The sequence below is a fragment of the Sapajus apella genome, unplaced genomic scaffold, assembly GCF_009761245.1.
Source record: "Sapajus apella isolate SASKATOON/1434 unplaced genomic scaffold, GSC_monkey_1.0 scaffold188, whole genome shotgun sequence".
In the NCBI taxonomy this organism is placed as follows: domain Eukaryota; kingdom Metazoa; phylum Chordata; class Mammalia; order Primates; family Cebidae; genus Sapajus; species Sapajus apella.
The window spans coordinates 800,561-816,825 of record NW_022437128.1 but is presented as its reverse complement, the minus strand read 5'-3'; the positions used below and the strand labels follow the sequence as shown (position 1 = coordinate 816,825).

The following is a 16,265-nucleotide window of genomic DNA, read 5'->3' as shown; positions in this document are numbered from 1 at the left end:
CTCTGACCTGCCTTCCTGTGGCTCATGGAGTCATTCTGGCCTCCCCCTCCCCCTAGGCCAGCCCTACCTGGCCCCCAGACAGAGGCACAGACAGATGTGGAACCATTGATTTTTATTAATTTCATAACTGGGAAATTCCATGTGAAAGTGAAACAAGCATGAGTCCAGTAAACCAGGGGAGGAATTTGGGCACAGGCCAAGGAGCAGGAGGTGGGGCAGCAAGGCAGTCCCACTGGCAGGAGCCCTGAGGATTGCCCAGCTTGAGTGTACTGCCTCTGGTATCCTAGAGACCCAGATTTACTCAGCTAGGAGACAGGGTGGGTCACAGGGTCTAAGGGTGGGTATTCAGAGGTAGACGATGGAGGGGTGGCCTGGCAGGGCAGCAGATGTCTCAGTGGCCATAATTAGAGGGGCAAAAAATTCAGGACATCCCCCAAATGCTGCCTTAGCCAGGGCTGCACGTGGAAGAGATTGATGTGAAAGTCTCGTGGCGGCGGGACCCTACTACGAGGGGCCCTTTTGCGAGAGTTTTTGTCAGCAGAGCCAAGACAGGGGTTGTAAAGACCCCAGCTCACCAGACCCACCTAGAGAAAAGGAGAGAACTGACTGGGAGGCTGCCACAGCCCCAGCTGTAAGCCCCAACCTCCTTAGATCCCTCAAAGGCCTCCCTCACCCCCGCCCCTACCAAGCTGAGATCCTGTAACCCCTGGGTCCTGCAGGCTTCCACCTTCTCACCTGAAAAAACCTGAATCTCCGCTCAAGGAAAACTGCTCCCCCAGATTCTCCTGCCAGCAAAGGGTGACAGGAGTCAGTGTCATCCAGGGCAGCCGATTGATGTTCTGGCATGCATGCTGGCCACAGGGATGCAGGTGGCCTTCCCTTTGGAATCCAGGCATGATGAGGGACTCACCCTTGCAGGGATTGTCATCCTCCTGGGTCCCACTGCATAGGAACTGGTCTGTCACCACCTCCCTGACATCTGTCAAGTTGGGGAACATGGTTTTCTCCTGGAAGACGACCTGGGCACAGCTTGTCCACTGCAGTAGGGGTGGAACCGGAGAGAAGAGAATAAGAGACCTGGCCAGGCACGGTGGCTCACGCCTGTGATCCCAGCACTTTGGGAGGCTGAGGTGGGTGGATCACCTGAGGTCAGCAGTTCAAGACTAGTCTGGCCAACATGGCAAAACCCCATCTCTACAAAAAAATAGCTGAGTGTGGTGGTGAGCACCTATAATCCCAGTTACTCAGGAGGCTGAGATAGGAGAATAATTTGAACCCGGGAGGCAGAAGTTGCAGTGAGCCAAGATTGTGCCATTGCACTCTAGCCTGGGAGACAGAGCAAGACTCCATCTCAACCAAAAAAATAAAAAAGAATAAGCAGACCCAGGGACATCTAGCAGGCCTGTGAGGCTTGGGAGGAGGAATGACCCATGTCAGAGACAGAAAGCAGCCAGAGCTGGAGAAAGAAGAGTGACATTCTGGGAGCTGTCACAGGGGATCCCAGCATCCCCAACCTGAGACCCTCACCTCTGCCCCTGTCTTGAGGTTAATGTTCAGTTTGCTCCCATTCAAGGCGACAAAATGAGCAGGAACACTCTGTTTGTTCAGCAGTTCATTCTCTGCAGTTAAGCGAAGGGGATGTTGGTGCTGGTTCTTTTACCCAGAACCCAGGTTCCTGGCTTGAGGACTGCAGCTTGGTCCTCGTTATCACCCCCAAACCCTCGCCCCAGCTCTCAAGCACCCTAAGTCCCAGCACTCACCATGGTCCCTACAGGTGCTGCCTTGAGGTCTCCGCAGAGCCAGATTGGCCTCCACAGTGCAGGGAAGGCAGATGGGCCTGGGGAAGAGAAGAGCCAGTGTCACACTGGCCTGTCCCAGTATCTCATCCAGGGCTCTCCAGAGCGCTGTCCCCTCCAGGGCACCCTCCCATCCCAGACTCCCGGCACCTGGCGTGGGTGGACATCTTTATTTTCTGGGCCAGCTTCAGCAGGGCAATGTCATCACCGTAGAACTCCAGGATTCCCTGGTTCTTTTTGGCAAAGACATCAAACCCTGGGGAAATCACTGCCTTCTCAATAAGGAATTCTTTGCCCCACTGGGATTTGGGATCTCCTGGAAATGATATGCCAGATTAGGATAGACCATGGCTCCTGCAGGGACCAGAGGCTGGGTCAGGTGGCAGGATCTGTGGCTTCAGGGTCGTGAGCCGGTGCATCCCCTGCCTTACCCACAGTGACCCTCCATAGAGAACGGTCCTTGGCATCGCGGAAGCAGTGAGCCGCTGTCAGGACCCATTGGTCAGAGATGAGGGCCCCACGACAGGTCTCGTGGCTCTTGGGCTACAGGGGAACAGGTGATCTTCAGGGATTGCAGTATCTCTGGCCCATGGCCACTTTCACCTCTGGAATCCAAACCCCACCCCCTCCTTCCGGTACCTTAATAGTGACATGCCAGGGTGTCCTCTCCTGGTCAGAGGCATTTGCGGACATGTTCCCCACCCCGCAGATGGTGTCTGTGAGCTTGGAGACATCTGTGGGTGTGAGGATCAGATGGGGAAGGAGGCAAGTGAGGGGCACTGAGTCTAGGTTCCCAACATGGGCCTCTGGTGGGCCCCTCGCCGTCATCCCCACGCCAGGGAGGGCAAAGCTTACTCACCCAGCATATGTTCAAAGACCTGGTGCAGAGCCTTTGTGTCCTGAAGAATGAAGGCATGCCTCTCACCATCCTTCTTGGACCCCAGCTCATTCAGTTCTTTCCAGTCCACATCCAGATTGCCCACCCCAATGGCATAGATGTCTATAGGGAAGAGGGAAATCACCAGACTCCTGTAGCTTTGGGGCTACCCCATGAGACAAGAGGCTGTCATTTGAAACTCACTGTGTCCAACCAGGACCTCCATGAGCTGACCCCTGCGTCCTCCCCACTGCTACCTGTCTGCCTGCATTCCTGCCACGCCCTGCCCTTCACTCTCCCCTGGCACACAGCCTCTTTGAAGTTCCTCAAATGCACACATAGGTGTAGTCGCACCTCAGGACCTTTGCCCCAGCAGTGCCTTTGCCTAGTTCACTACTTCCCCAGATTTCCACATGGCTCACTTGTGTGCCTTTTTAAGTCTTGGCTCAAATGTCACCTTCTCAGTGAGGCCCTCCTGGTCTTCCTGTCTAAAACTGCAATGCCCCAGACACTTTCACCCCCACTTTGGTAGGCAAGATGGGAGGATCGCTTGAAGCCAGATGTTTGAGACCAGCCTGAGCAACATGGCAAGACCCCTTAGCCCGTGTCACCTACCACCTACTGGATTCTATGGTTTTCTTATCTTGTCAATTGCCTATAATGGTAGAATTGTGTCCCCCAAAAAGATGTGTTCAAGTCCTAACCCCCCCAGTACCTGTGACCTTATTTGGAAAAATGGCCTTTGCAGATGTAATCAAGATGAAGTCACACTGGATTCGCGTGAGACCTAATCCAATGAGTGGGGTCCTTATAAGAAGAGGTGAGCCGGGGCTGGGTGTGGCGGCCTATGCCTATAATCACCAGGGCGCTGAGGTTGTGGTGAGCCTAGATCGTGCCATTGCACTCCAGCCTGGGCAACAAGAGTGAAACTCTTGTCTGGAAAAAAAAAAAAAAAAAAAAAAAAAAAAACAAGGCAAGATGCCGTGGCTCACGCCTGCAATCCCAGCACTTTGGCAGAGCGAGGTAGGTGGATTACCTGAGATCAGTAGTTTAAGACCAACCTGGCCAACCAGGTTGGAAAACCAGATGGAAAAACCCCATCTCTACTAAAAATACAAAGAATTAGTTAGGCATGGTGGTGCAAGCCTGTAATCCTAGCTACTTGGGAGGCTGAGGGAGGAGAATTGCTTGAACCCAGGAGGCAGAGGTGGCAGTGAGCTGAGATTGAGCCACTGCACTCCAGCCTGAGCAAAAGAGTGAGACTCCATCTCAAAAAAAAAAAAAAAAAAAAAGAAGAAGAAGAAAAGGTGAATTGGCTGGGTGCAGTGGCATCTCATACCTGTAATCCCAGCAGTTTTTGAGGCTAAGACAGGGAGATCGCTTGAGGCCAGGAGTTCAAGACCAGACTGGCTAACATGGCAAGACCCTGTCTCTACTAAACTACAAAAATGACCCGGGTATGGTGGCACATGCCTGTAACCCCAGCTTCTTGGGAGACTGAGGCATGAGAATCACTTGAACCAGGAGGCAGAGGTTACAGTAAGCCAGGATTGCACCACTGCACTGCAGCCTGGGCTCCTGGACAACAGAGCGAGACTCTGTCTCAAACAAACAAAAAAAGAAGGGAATTTGGATACAAACACACAGGTAGTGGGTCTCCTATCTATATAAGAGAATAGCATGTACTGACACAGAGGTGCACAGAGAGAAGAAGGCGAGTTGAAGACAGAGGCAGAGAATGGGTTTGTGCTGCCTCAAGCCCAGGCATGCCTGGCCGGGAAAGGCAGGAAAGGATTCTTCCTGAGAGCCTCCTGAGGCAGCACAGCCCTGCCAGCATCTCCATTTCACTCTTCTAGCCTCCAGAACTGGGAGAGAAAAAAATTCTGTGTTCCACTCAGGTTTGTGATACATTGGTCAGTATTTTTAAATGACTGGATGAATAGAAAGAACTCAGAACATAATATAGAAAGAAAACCTCAAATCTGGTCTTCCTCTGTAAAAGGTATAATCTGGGAGAAGAGCCTAAAGCCACGTCTTCACTGTGGAAGCCCTGGACCCACACAACTGGCGGCGCCTGGCCTCTGGCTATGGTGCCAGTCAGACCTGCCTGAGGCAGACCACAGAGTCCAGTCCTCTTTCAGCCTTTGCACCCCTTGTGGCCCATTTTTGCTCTCAGAGAGCCCCACGTTGTGTGTAAAAAGCATGTGTGAAAAGCAAGGTGCTTAGGTAGATCAAGAGATCTTCAGCCAGGAAGCAAGCCGGCAAATACTGGGATGGAAGCAGCTACAGCTGGAGCTAGACAATGATCATGCCTTGTGTGTTTGCTTTTCCTTCAGTTTCCTGCTTATTTTCAATAAAATGTTTCTGTAGCATTTAACCTTGGCCTGGTGATGCTAAGGTGGAAGGGAGTGGGGTTTGAGTTTTGTCTTCCTTGGGTCAGAGTTTTGAGGAACAAGCTTATCCCCGAGGGGCAGATGGAGCGGAGCAGTGTGAATGGAAAGGAGAGGAGCCAAGGGGAAGATGAAATGTTGGGGCTCAAAAATAGCTGCCCTCCCTGTCTGAGCATCTCTCTCTGAAATTACTGGTCAAAGGTCAGTGCAATTTGTGTTTAGCCTGAACCTGAGGAATTGTTCCTTTAGAGGCCATAACTGCCAAAGCCTTAGCCAGCTGTGCTGCTGAACGAGGAAACACCAGGGACATTCCCTACAGGGAATCGAGGTCCCTTCTTCCTGGAAAATTTCCTGAAACATGAGCTGCTGCTGACAGTGATGATGGCGGCTGCCGTGGCCACGGCTCACACATGCTGGGCGTTTTTCTGTGCCCGGCAGGCAGTGTTTGTCTGAGCATCTTCCCTGTCAGCTTAGGAGCTGGGTCCTAGTATTACTCCACTTTCACCGATGAAGAAAATTCCCATGGCCACAGCCCATTGAAGATGAAACCAAAGTTCTCTGTCTAAAGCTGGTGATTAAAATCATAATTAAAAATTGGCCAGGCGCAGTGGCTCACGCCTGTAATCCCAGCACCTAGGGAGGCCAAGGCAGGCAGATCACTTGAGGTCAGAGGTTTGAGACCAGACTGGCCAACATGGTGAAACCCCATTTCCACTAAAAATACAAAAATGAGCCGGGCGTGTTGGCGCACATCTGTAATCCCAGCTACTCTGGAGGCAGGAGAATCGCTTGAACCCAGGAGGTGGAGGTTGCAGTGAGGAGATCAAGTCACTGCACTTCAGCCTGGGCAACAGATCAAGATTCTGTCTCAAAAGAAAAATTAATTTTAAAAAATTTGTAAAGATGGGCTGAGCACAGTGGCTCATACCTGTAATCCTAGCACATTGGGAGGATCGCTTTAAACCAGGACTTTGAGGCTGCAGTGAGCTGTGATTGCACCACTCCACACCATAGGTGGACATCTTTACTCTCTGGACCAAATTCTGAGCCAGAATGGATGGACATCTTTCCAGGAAGATACCCAGATACCCTGAGTGACACACAGTGAGACACTGTCTTAAAAAAAAAAAAAGTGAAGATAAGGTTGAAACCATGGGCAGTGGTTTGACTACAGACTCTTCAACATGATACTCAGTTGCCTTTGCAGAAACAAAACCATGTGGCTCTGGACCACAGCCAAGATGCTGGGACCCCTGGCCGAGGATCTCGGGACCTCTGCAGGAGCAGCACAAATGGGGGCGGGGGCTCACCCAAATAGTCGTTCCTCTTCTGGTTGATGTTCAGGATCTCTCTGATAAGGTTAATAGCTGTCTTGGGAGAGCCACCCATATTGGACTTTCCTACAACAAAGCGAATAAAGAATTCTTCTAGGTAACAGGATTCCCCAGGGCCCTCCTGGAAGAGTAGGAATGCATTTGGCCTGGGAACCTCAACACTTACACTGCCTATGAGAGTTTCAAAATATACTTTTAGGATGAATGCAGTGGCTCACACCTGTAATCCTAGCACTTTGGGAGGGCAAGGCAGGCGGATTGCCTGAGCTCAGAAGTGCAAGACCAGCCTGGGCAACATGGAGAAACCCTGTCTCACTAAACTACAAAAAATTAACCAGGCGTGCTGGAGCATGCCTGCAGTCCCAGCTACTCTGGAAATGGGGGCACGAGAATTGCTTGAGCTGAGGTGGCAGAGGTTGCAGTGATCCAAGATCGCAGCACTGCACTCCAGCCTGGGTGATGAGTGAGACCCTGTCTCAAAAACAAAACAAACAAACATATATATATATATTTTTTCTTTTTTCCTGAGAATTATAAGCTTTATATATATTATATATGATTATATACACACATATACACTTTTACTGAAATTTTCTGCATGCTAGGCACTGAGCCAGGTGCTTCCTATACTTTATCTCATCTAATTCTCATGAAACCCCAGGAAAAGTGGGTATCCTCATTTTATAAATAAGTCCTGGAGGAGCTGTGTAATTTTGGACAATTTGTCATTTGTCAAGAGGCAAATGACAAGGCCAGATCCACTACAGACTGTTCCTTGCTTCTGTGGCCCTCAACATTCCTGTTTGAGAGCCATGTTTCCTCATCTGCCTCCAAGTTACCTCCCAGATGGTAACAAGCTAACACAAAGCACTTTCACGCAAGCAACTTAAATAGCTCTCCATAAAAATTGTGTAAGGAAAGGAGGGCGGCTATCATGATCATTGTTGCTGTCATTGTGGTTATGGCCATCACTATCAACACTAATTCTATTTTATTTATTTATTTATTTTAAATGAGACAAGGTAGGGTCTCTCTCTATTGTCCAGGCTGGAGTGCAATGGTGAAATCTCGGCTCACTGAAACCTCTACCTCTTGGGTTCAAGTGATTCTCCTGCCTCAGCCTCCCAAGTAGCTGGTATTACAGGCATATGCCACCACGCCCAGCTAATTTTTCTGTATTTTTATTAGAGATGAGGTTTCACCTGGCCAGGCTGATCTCAAACTCCTGACCTCAAGTGATCTACCTGCTTTGGCCTTGCCTGCTGGGATTACAGGTGTAAGCCACCACTCCTGGCCCTATTTTATAAATAAGAAACTGGGCCAGGTGTGGTGGCTCATGCCTGTAATCCCAGCACTTTGGGAGGCTGAGGCAAGAGGATTGCTTGAAGCCAGGATTTTGACACCAGCCTGAGCAACATAGCAAGACCCCATCTCTAAAAACAAAAACAAAGCCAGGCATGGTGGCTGTAATCCTAGCACTTTGGGAGGCCAAGGTGGGTGGATCACCTGAGGTCAGGAGTTCAAGACCAGCCTGGCCATCATGGTGAAACCCCATCTTTAAAAAAAATAAAAATAAAATAAAAACAAAAAACTGGGGCCCAAAGTGGCAGACAGAGAGAGAATCAGAATGCAGGGCTTCTGACCCCATATTGGTGCCCCTTCCACTATTTCAGACCACTCAGAGACGACAATACCCACCATCTGTCAGAAGGATGATGGCATGTCGGATTTCCTGCCAGGCCGTCGTTTCCATGCCAAGGATTCGCATTTGGTTGTTCATCATGAGATAGACACTGTATAGGGCCGCATAGGTGTTGGTCCCGGTTCCATTTTCATGATCTGCAATATGCCAAAAGGAAGGACTCGCTCAGACACTTCCCACCTACCACCTAGGGGTAGGGGATCACTCTATTCCCCCAACCACTATTCCCCCAATCTAAAAAAAAAAGATTTTTAAAAATCTTTTTGAGACAGACTCTCACTCTGCCACCCAGGCTGGAGTGTAGTGGCATGATCTCAGCTCATTGCAACCTCCACCTCCTGGGTTCAAACGATTCTTGTGCCTTGGCCTCCTCAGTAGATGGGATTACAGGTGCCTCATGCCCAGCTAATTTTTTGTATTTTTAGTAGAGAAGGGGTTTCACCATGTTGGCCAGGCTAGTCTCCTGACCTCAAGTGATCCACCTACCTCAGCCTCCCAAAGTGCTGGGATTATAGGCATGAGCCCCTGTGCCCAGCCTGGAAATGCAATTTATCAATTGCTTTGATAAACTCGGACCTTTGCCATTCAGATACAGATTTGGCATCATTGCTAGTTCAAACATTAAAAGCCTTTCCACTTTAGAAATGTTTATTACATAGGGCCAGGCGTGGTGGCTCACGCCTGTAATCACAGCCCTTTGGAAGGCCGAGGTGGGCGGCTCATGAGGTCAGGAGTTTGAGACCAGCCTGACCAACATAGTGAAACCCTGTCTCTACTAAAAATACAAAAAATTAGCCAGACATGGTGGCAGGTGCCTGTAATCTCAGCTGTTCAAGATGCTGAGGTAGGAAAATTGCTTGAATCCGGGAGGAGGAGGTTGCAGAGAGCAGAGGTTGCGCCACTACACTCCAGCCTGGGTGACAGCGTGAGACCATCTCACAAAAAAGAAAGAAAGAAAGGTTTACTGCCTAACTCCAATCTAACACCACACTAAAGTCCCAAGATTCAAAGATGAGGTTTCCAAAAACTTAAGTGGCTTCAGCAATGTACTAAGTGCCAGCCAGGCAGCTTTACATGGTACATGGGTGGCTAGTGCCATGGGGAGATGGCAGCGTGGAGCCATGCAAACCTGACAATGTGATTTTGACAACTGAAAGGAATTAAAGGCCTGAACAGTGTGTTTGAACCTGCAGCACCTTAGAATGAGCTTTGAGCTGGGGGCAGCTGGACTCTCCCAACATAACCCTGGACACAGAAGCTACCCCAGACTCATGGGACTCAGGGGCCACCAAGAGGCCTCACTCTCTTTCTAACTTTCCCAGAATTTGTTTGCAGACCCTGAGAGGGTCCATCTCCTTTCCCATCATATGATGACACCCGTACCTTTGTAGTTGGCATTTTCCAGACTGCTGATCACCTCAGTCATATCCCGGGAGTTGTCGTACAGGACAGACATGAGGACTTTGGGCTTTGAGGCAAACGTGATAATGGCGACACTCACATTGATCTCAAAGCTGAAGATCTGTGCGGGGCAAGTGAGAGGCAGTGTGAGGGGCCCTGAAGCCAAAGGGGAGATGGTAAGAGAGCAGCAAAAGGCCCTGGAGGAGGCAGAGAAACTGAACTGGGACCGACAGAGGCAAGGGCCAGGGGAGACACTAAGAAACAGCTATTAGGAAGAAGCTAGGGGCCAGGCGCGGAGGCTCAAGCCTGTAATCCCAGCACTTTGGGAGGCCAAGGTGGGCAGATCACCTGAGATCAGAAGTTCAAGACCAGCCTGGCTAACATGGCAAAACCCCATCTCTACTAAAAACATAAAAATGAGCCTGGCATGGTGGCAGACATCTGTAATCCCAGCTACTCGGGAGGCTGAGGCAGGAGAATCACTTGAACCCAGGAGGCAGAGGTTGCAGTGAGCCAAGATCATACCACTGCATTACGGCCTGAGCAACAGAGTGAGATTCCATTTCAAAGAAAAAGAAGCAGCTAAGGAAGTAAACTTTGTTGAACTTTGTTGAGTGTCCTTCTGTTTGACGGATTCCTCTCTCCTCGTTTAATCTTCCCATCAACGCTGTGAGGGGGCATCATGGCCCCTATTTTATGGATAAGGAAATTGAGGCATATTGTCTTGTCCCCGTCCCCCATCACACCGCCAGGAGGAGGTGGAAGTGGGATCTGAACATGTCACATGACTCTCAGTCACTGTTCCAACTGGTGCATGTTGCCGCCTCACAGGGCAATGAGCTACTTAATTTTGAGTCCCAAGAGAGCACAGAAACTGTCCTCTTTAAAATGTAGCTGGGAGGGAAAACCATCTATCATATTACATGATTATAATTTTGTAGGGAAAACCGTCTATAATATTACATATTGTGAAAAGCATAATTACAAAGCAAAGTGCTGGTGAGGAATTTAAACCAGTGGCTTCCAAACTTCTATCACACATATTTTATTTCATTTATTTTTTTCTTTTTTAAGACAGAGTTTCACTCTTGTTGTCCAGGCTGGAGTGCAATGGCACGATCTCAGCTCACTGCAACCTCCATCTCCAGGATTCAAGTGATTCTTCTGCCTCAACCTCCCAAGTAGCTAGGATTACAGGCAGGCACCATCATGCCTGGCTAATTTTGTATTTTTAGTAGAGACGGGGTTTCACCATATTGATCAGGCTGATCTCGAACTCCTGGCCTGAAGTAATCCACCTGCCTCAGCCTCCCAAAGTACTGAGATTACAGGCGTAAGCCACCATGCCTGGTCTATCACACACATTTTAAAGCCTACACAAAATGTTGAAGTTTTAAAAGGAAATTATTAAATGTTAAATTATTAATCTGATTTAAATTATTCCACAGGGGCACTAATATTTTTCTGGGTCACTCCTGTGGGTTATCTCGCTATCTTTCTGTGGAGATCACTATTCTAAATGATGAATTCCTGCAAGTAAGTCCTCAGCCTTTCCATCTTCGCTGTCCCCCAGCCCCCAGCACAGTGCCGCAACAGTGCGTGTGGAATAAAAATTATGATTGTATAAATTGAATTCATGATTCCTACATGTCATGTGTATAATCTGAGGAGACTTCTTGGAGGAGGTAGGCTGAGAGTGGGACTCTGAGGAGGGGAAAGACGAGAGAGAGACAGAGTGAGCGCAGGAAGGCCTCCACTGCAGGCAGGCTCCTGATTCCTGACCCTGTCCACCATGAGGGAGGCACTCTCCTTGAAGATGAGAAAGTCCTTTTCTGACACACTCTGCGAAGAATCCAGGAGCAGGTAGAGGTTCAGGTGACCAGAGCGCTGGATTTGGATTTTACGGCCCAGGTTTTCTGGAGAAATGTGGAAGGGGAGATTCAGATCCGCACCTCCTTCCTGCGCTCTTGCCAAGCGGGTCCAGCTTCTCTGTCTCCCTCCCTTCCAGTGGCTGAGCCCACCAAGGCTCCTGGCCTCCAGGAAGTTCATGCCCTCCCTTGCTCCTGCCCAGATCCAGCGCCCTGCTCAACTTCAAACTCCACCTCAAACACTCACCCTTCGTCTTCTGGGTGGGATTGGTGGCCCCAAGCAGGTGGGAAAAGGAAGTGCCCAGGGCAGGGGCCACGTCCTCAGGGAAGTCATAAGAGTAGGGCTCTGTAGGAAGAGCCACACAGGGGTCAGCTTGGGCAGCGACTGGGGGTGCCCAGGAGTCTCAGGAGGGCAGGGCAGCTACTCACGGCGGCAGATGGGCTCCGTCCCACTCCAGACCCCGTTGCTCTGGCACTCCCGCTCTGCAGACCCCGTGAGCACAAGATTTGAGGAGCAGCGATAGCTGACCTTGTCCCCAAGACCAAAGCGGGAGCCTGTTCGCACCGCGCCCAGGGAAATGCCCGGGTCGGGGCAGTGGCCAGCTACAAGTGAACAAAGGAAGGCAGAGGTGAGCAGCCCCCTCCCATCCGGCTCTGCCTCCTCAGCAGCCTCAGTCGCTGGCAGAAGCTTCCCAGTTCCAAACCAGGAAGGCACCCGTGTCTGTCCCAGAGCCCCCAGAGCCCCAGGGGAGAAGTCAGCTGATGGTCCCTCCACTCCCACAGAGAACACTTGCATTTCATAAGCCACAGTGAGACACCCTACACACCCATCAAAACGGCTAACACTGAAACGACAGACAATTCCAATGTTGGAGATGATGCAGAGCGATTGGAGCTCTGTCACATTGCTGGTGCGTATGTGGGTGAAACTTCTCAGCCTCTACCACAACTAAACATATGCCAGCCTGTGACATGACAATTCCACATTTAGATCATTTACTGAAGAGAAGCAAGTGCATACATATACCACAATCACACGCAAGAATGTCCCTAGAGCTTTACTCCTAACAGCCCCAAGCTGGAAATAACCCAAATGTCCACGAACAGGAAAATGGATAAATTGTAAATATATCCATATGATGGAGTACTACGCAGCAATAAAAAAGGACAAACTACTGATACACACAACAACATGGATAAATCTCACAGGCAGAATATAGAACAAGGGATGCCAGATGCAACAGACCACATCCTGCATGATTCCATTTACAGGAAGCGTAAGAACAAGGTACCTAATCTATGGAGACAGAAGTCGGAAGAGCCATTACCCTGTGGAAGGGGACAAGTGGGAGCCTCGTTCTCTGTCTTGGGTGATGATTACATGGGTGGATGCATGTGTAACAAATCATTAAGCTAAATACTTAAGATTTGCACATTTTACAATAGGCAAATTATGCCTCAATTTTAAAATAAGTTAGAGTCATGTCTGAATCAATGGCCATTTGGCAAAGACTCAAGGGCATGAGTGGGGAGCCATGGTCTGGTCCAATGGGTGAAGAGGTGGTCCTGCCTCTGTGGCTTCTGTATGATGTGCTGAGAACCATGATCCAAGAAGCTCCCAAGCCCACAGGCAAATGCAGCTCCAGGGAATCCTAGGAGCCCCACTTCTGCCAAGCAGAGCCCCTTGCCATTCACAGGGGCAGCAATAACCATGAAAAAAGTGCGTATGGCCAGGCGCAGTGGCAAGCGCCTGCATTCCCAGATACTCAGGAGGCTGAGGTAGGATCACTTGAGCTCAAGAGTTTGAAGCCAGCCTGGGCGACATAGCGAGATCGCTAAAAAAGCAGAAACAGGCTGAATGCAGCGGCTCATGCCTGTAATCCCAGCACTTTGGGAGGCTGAAGTGGGTGGATTGCCTGAGGTCAGGAGTTCGAGGGCATCCTGACCAACATGATGAAACCCCATCTCTACTAAAAATACAAAAATTAGCCAGGTGTGGTGGCGTGTGACTGTGGTCCCAGCTACTTAGGAGGCTGAGACAGAATTGCTTGAACCTGGGAGGCAGAGGTTGCAATGAGCCAAGATCATGCCACTGCACTCCAGCCTGGACAACAGAGCAAGATTCCATCTCAAAAAAATAAATAAATAAATAAACCAAGGCTGAGCAGCTCACGCCTGTACTCCCAGCACTTTGGGAGGCTGAAGTGGGTGGATTGCCTGAAGTCGGAAGTTTGAGACCAGCCTGACCAACATGGAGAAACACCATCTCTACTGCAAATACAAAATTAGCCAGGCGCGATGGCGTGTGCCTATAATCCTAGCTACTCAGGAGGCTGAGGCAGGAGAATCACTTGAACCCGGGAGGCAGAGGTTGCAGCGACTCGAGATCGCACCATTGCACTCCAGCCTGGACAACAAGAGCGAAACTCTGTCTCAAAAAATAAAACAGAAACAAAACAAAAGTATGCATGGCGTTTATCAGTTTCCAGGGGCTATTCTAGATGCTCACTAATACCAACTCATTTAATCCAGATGGCAATCCCATGAGGTCAGCACTCACTATTCCTGTTTTACAGACATGAAAAAGGAGGCCTAGAAAGGTTAAATAACCTTCCCAAAGTCTGTCAAAATCAGAGTGGGGCTTGGAACCCAAACCTGGCTTTGAAGGACAGGCATTAAAACACAGTACTTGTCTCTCTCCCAGCATATCTTCCCTACAATAATTTGTGAGGCCTAAATACAAAGTCTTGCTTTGAGGCACTTAGAGAAGCCAGGCAGAGTGCATGGCAGGCGCTATGCTCCATGTGAAGCTTAGCACCAGCTGCCTAGGGCCCAGCCCCTGTAGACTTGTGATGTGCGACCTGTGGACCTCAATTTACCAAAATCCAGGAATACTATTATGGCACACTGAACAACAGACCCCTATCCCCACAGAGGCTTCCTGGATGCACATTGGGTCCCAGGCTTCCCCAGGAGACCCCAGCCCCCATATAGCCCATAGGCCAGAGCACTCACCCCCATTGTCACACACAGCCGTTTCTCCATCCCACATGCCATTGGGGCGACAGTGTCGCACAGGCGAGCCCCGCAATGTGAAGCCATCCTCACACTCGAAGCTCACGTTGCCACCCACAGGGTAGGACCCCAGCCGTGGGGTATAAATGCCATTCTCAAAGGAGACAGGGGCTGGACAGCGCACAGCTGGAGAGAGAGAGAAAGTGGGTGGGGAATATAGAGCTGGATGGAGAACACCTGGGCTGGGGGTTAAGCAGGTGATTTTATGCTAGAATGCATGCGAATGGTCAACTGGTTGTCAAAACACTGAAATATTAGGTTCCAGCATGTGAAATTGCTGTTTTTGGCAACTGATTGAATATTGCTAATTTCACAGGATCTAAGCAAATTGATTGATAAATAGCCATTTCCCTCAGCCCCCTGAGGGTCACAGCCTCTCCAGCCACTCTCCTTGGGATCCTCAGATGTCCAGAGGACTCCAGGACCATTCTGCATCCATTCTGAATGGTCACTACCAGGCAGTCAATTGTACATAAAAAATCATCCCTGGCTTTAGTAACCCACAGTCTCCAGCAAAACGTGTCCCCAATTCCTTGCTCCTAGCAACTGGTATTTTCTGGATATTTTGAAAAGTCCTCTGCAAAACCAACTTTGCCATCTAGTCAGGTTAAGAACTCCTCCCCACCCCCCGAGCAACTCCCAAACAGAAGTCTGGGGTGGTCCCTGATGGAGCACCCTGAGCAAAGTCCACAGCCAGTCTCACGTTTGCAGACTGCCTTAGTGAGAGACCGGGTGGCTCCTGGGGTCTGCCACTGTCCGCTGCTCTTGCACAGCCGTGATGATGGGGATGGGTACCGGCCCAGCGGGCAGGAGTAGAGGAGAAGACTCCCAGGGGCCCAGCCGTGGCTGAGGGTGAATGTGCCGCCGGAGATATTCACATTCTGAGGGCAGGAGGGAGCCGAGTCTGCCGGGCCTGGAAACATGGGGACAGGGAGACAGCAATGGGGAAAGGAGGAAGACACAGATGAGAAAAGGAAAGCAAAAGACTCTGTTTCACACATGGAACTCAAGCTGGGAGCACCAGCCTCACCCACAGGACGCTGACATTCCCCCTTCCCTGCCTCCTACCTGGGTACAGGAACAGCAGGCAAAGGAGAACCATCAGTGGGTCCATGGTGTCCTCCCTAGGAGCAGCTAGAGGCAGAGAGCTGAGGGAGGGAAAAGGTCATCTGATTTCCCGAAAGCCAGAGCTGGCTCAGCAGCTGCTTCATTGCTGCCAGAGCAGGAAAACCAGGGAGTGGCAAGGGGGTTGGTCCTAGGGAAAAAATAAGCAGGTTGGGGACTGAGCTGAAGGGTAAAACCATTGCCCTGTCTCCCTGATGCTAATATATCTGTTGAGGCAATAGATCTCCCTCACAGCCTTTGTGTACTGCCCCCACGCTCCACCCACCCCACATGTGCACGTGGGCACCATACACACCTGCTCACGAACATGCAGGCAAACATATTTGCGCTCATGTGTGCGTGCACTCATGCACCTTGCTCTTGTGTGAATAGTCTAAAGCACACAAACCCACAATCCATCCAAGTTATTGCAAAACATTTTATTTAAGTAAAGTTTTAGTGTTCTTTTGGGCTTTACCAAGTGGGTTTTACTTCCTGAGAGCCCAGAACAGAGTTGTCTCCTTGAACATAAACTTCCAAAGATGTGAAACTAATTTTTTAAGAACTTCTTGATAAGTAGGAAGATTGACAATACTTTTATTCCCTACACTCCTTCCCCAGAAAGAATCTAGGGGTAAAAAAGGAAATCAACACTTAGTTTTGGAGACAGGAAAAATGTTTACAATATTTTTACGGAAAGTCTAGTAGATGAAATTCC

At 49.8% G+C, this 16,265-nt stretch overlaps 1 protein-coding gene across 2 annotated transcripts; it reads right to left on the bottom strand.

The window, feature by feature from the left end:
- Window positions 1–95: 95 nt before the first annotated feature.
- C2 (complement C2) lies at window positions 96–15,826 on the bottom strand. 2 transcript variants are annotated; one of them, XM_032269046.1, is made up of 18 exons: window positions 15,512–15,826; window positions 15,147–15,356; window positions 14,384–14,569; window positions 11,798–11,971; window positions 11,616–11,714; window positions 11,283–11,416; window positions 9,483–9,621; window positions 8,096–8,236; window positions 6,374–6,463; window positions 2,656–2,796; window positions 2,436–2,530; window positions 2,228–2,339; window positions 1,947–2,112; window positions 1,761–1,837; window positions 1,528–1,619; window positions 911–1,037; window positions 736–785; window positions 96–584 (listed from the first exon to the last, which is right to left on the bottom strand). In XM_032269046.1, the coding sequence occupies exons 1-18, from the start codon at window positions 15,555–15,557 to the stop codon at window positions 405–407; spliced, it is 2,259 nt and encodes a 752-aa protein (XP_032124937.1). In that variant the 5' UTR covers window positions 15,558–15,826; the 3' UTR covers window positions 96–404. The 2 variants fall into 2 exon arrangements, with proteins under 2 accessions (XP_032124937.1, XP_032124938.1); XM_032269047.1 differs by lacking the exons at window positions 96–584; window positions 736–785; window positions 911–1,037; ... (6 more) ...; window positions 6,374–6,463; window positions 8,096–8,236 and having other exon boundaries at window positions 9,558–9,621; window positions 11,148–11,416.
- Window positions 15,827–16,265: the final 439 nt, after the last annotated feature.

Excerpts from the sequence above, each read along its gene's own strand:
- C2 (XM_032269046.1), bottom strand. The coding sequence starts at position 15,557 with ATGGACCCACTGATGGTTCTCCTTTGCCTGCTGTTCCTGTACCCAG. Across the intron at positions 6,464-8,095 it reads CATCATCCTTCTGACAGATG|GAAAGTCCAATATGGGTGGC; the intron begins GTGGGTATTGTC and ends GCTTTGTTGTAG. Across the intron at positions 786-910 it reads GGATGACAATCCCTGCAAGG|GAGAATCTGGGGGAGCAGTT; the intron begins GTGAGTCCCTCA and ends CTTTGCTGGCAG.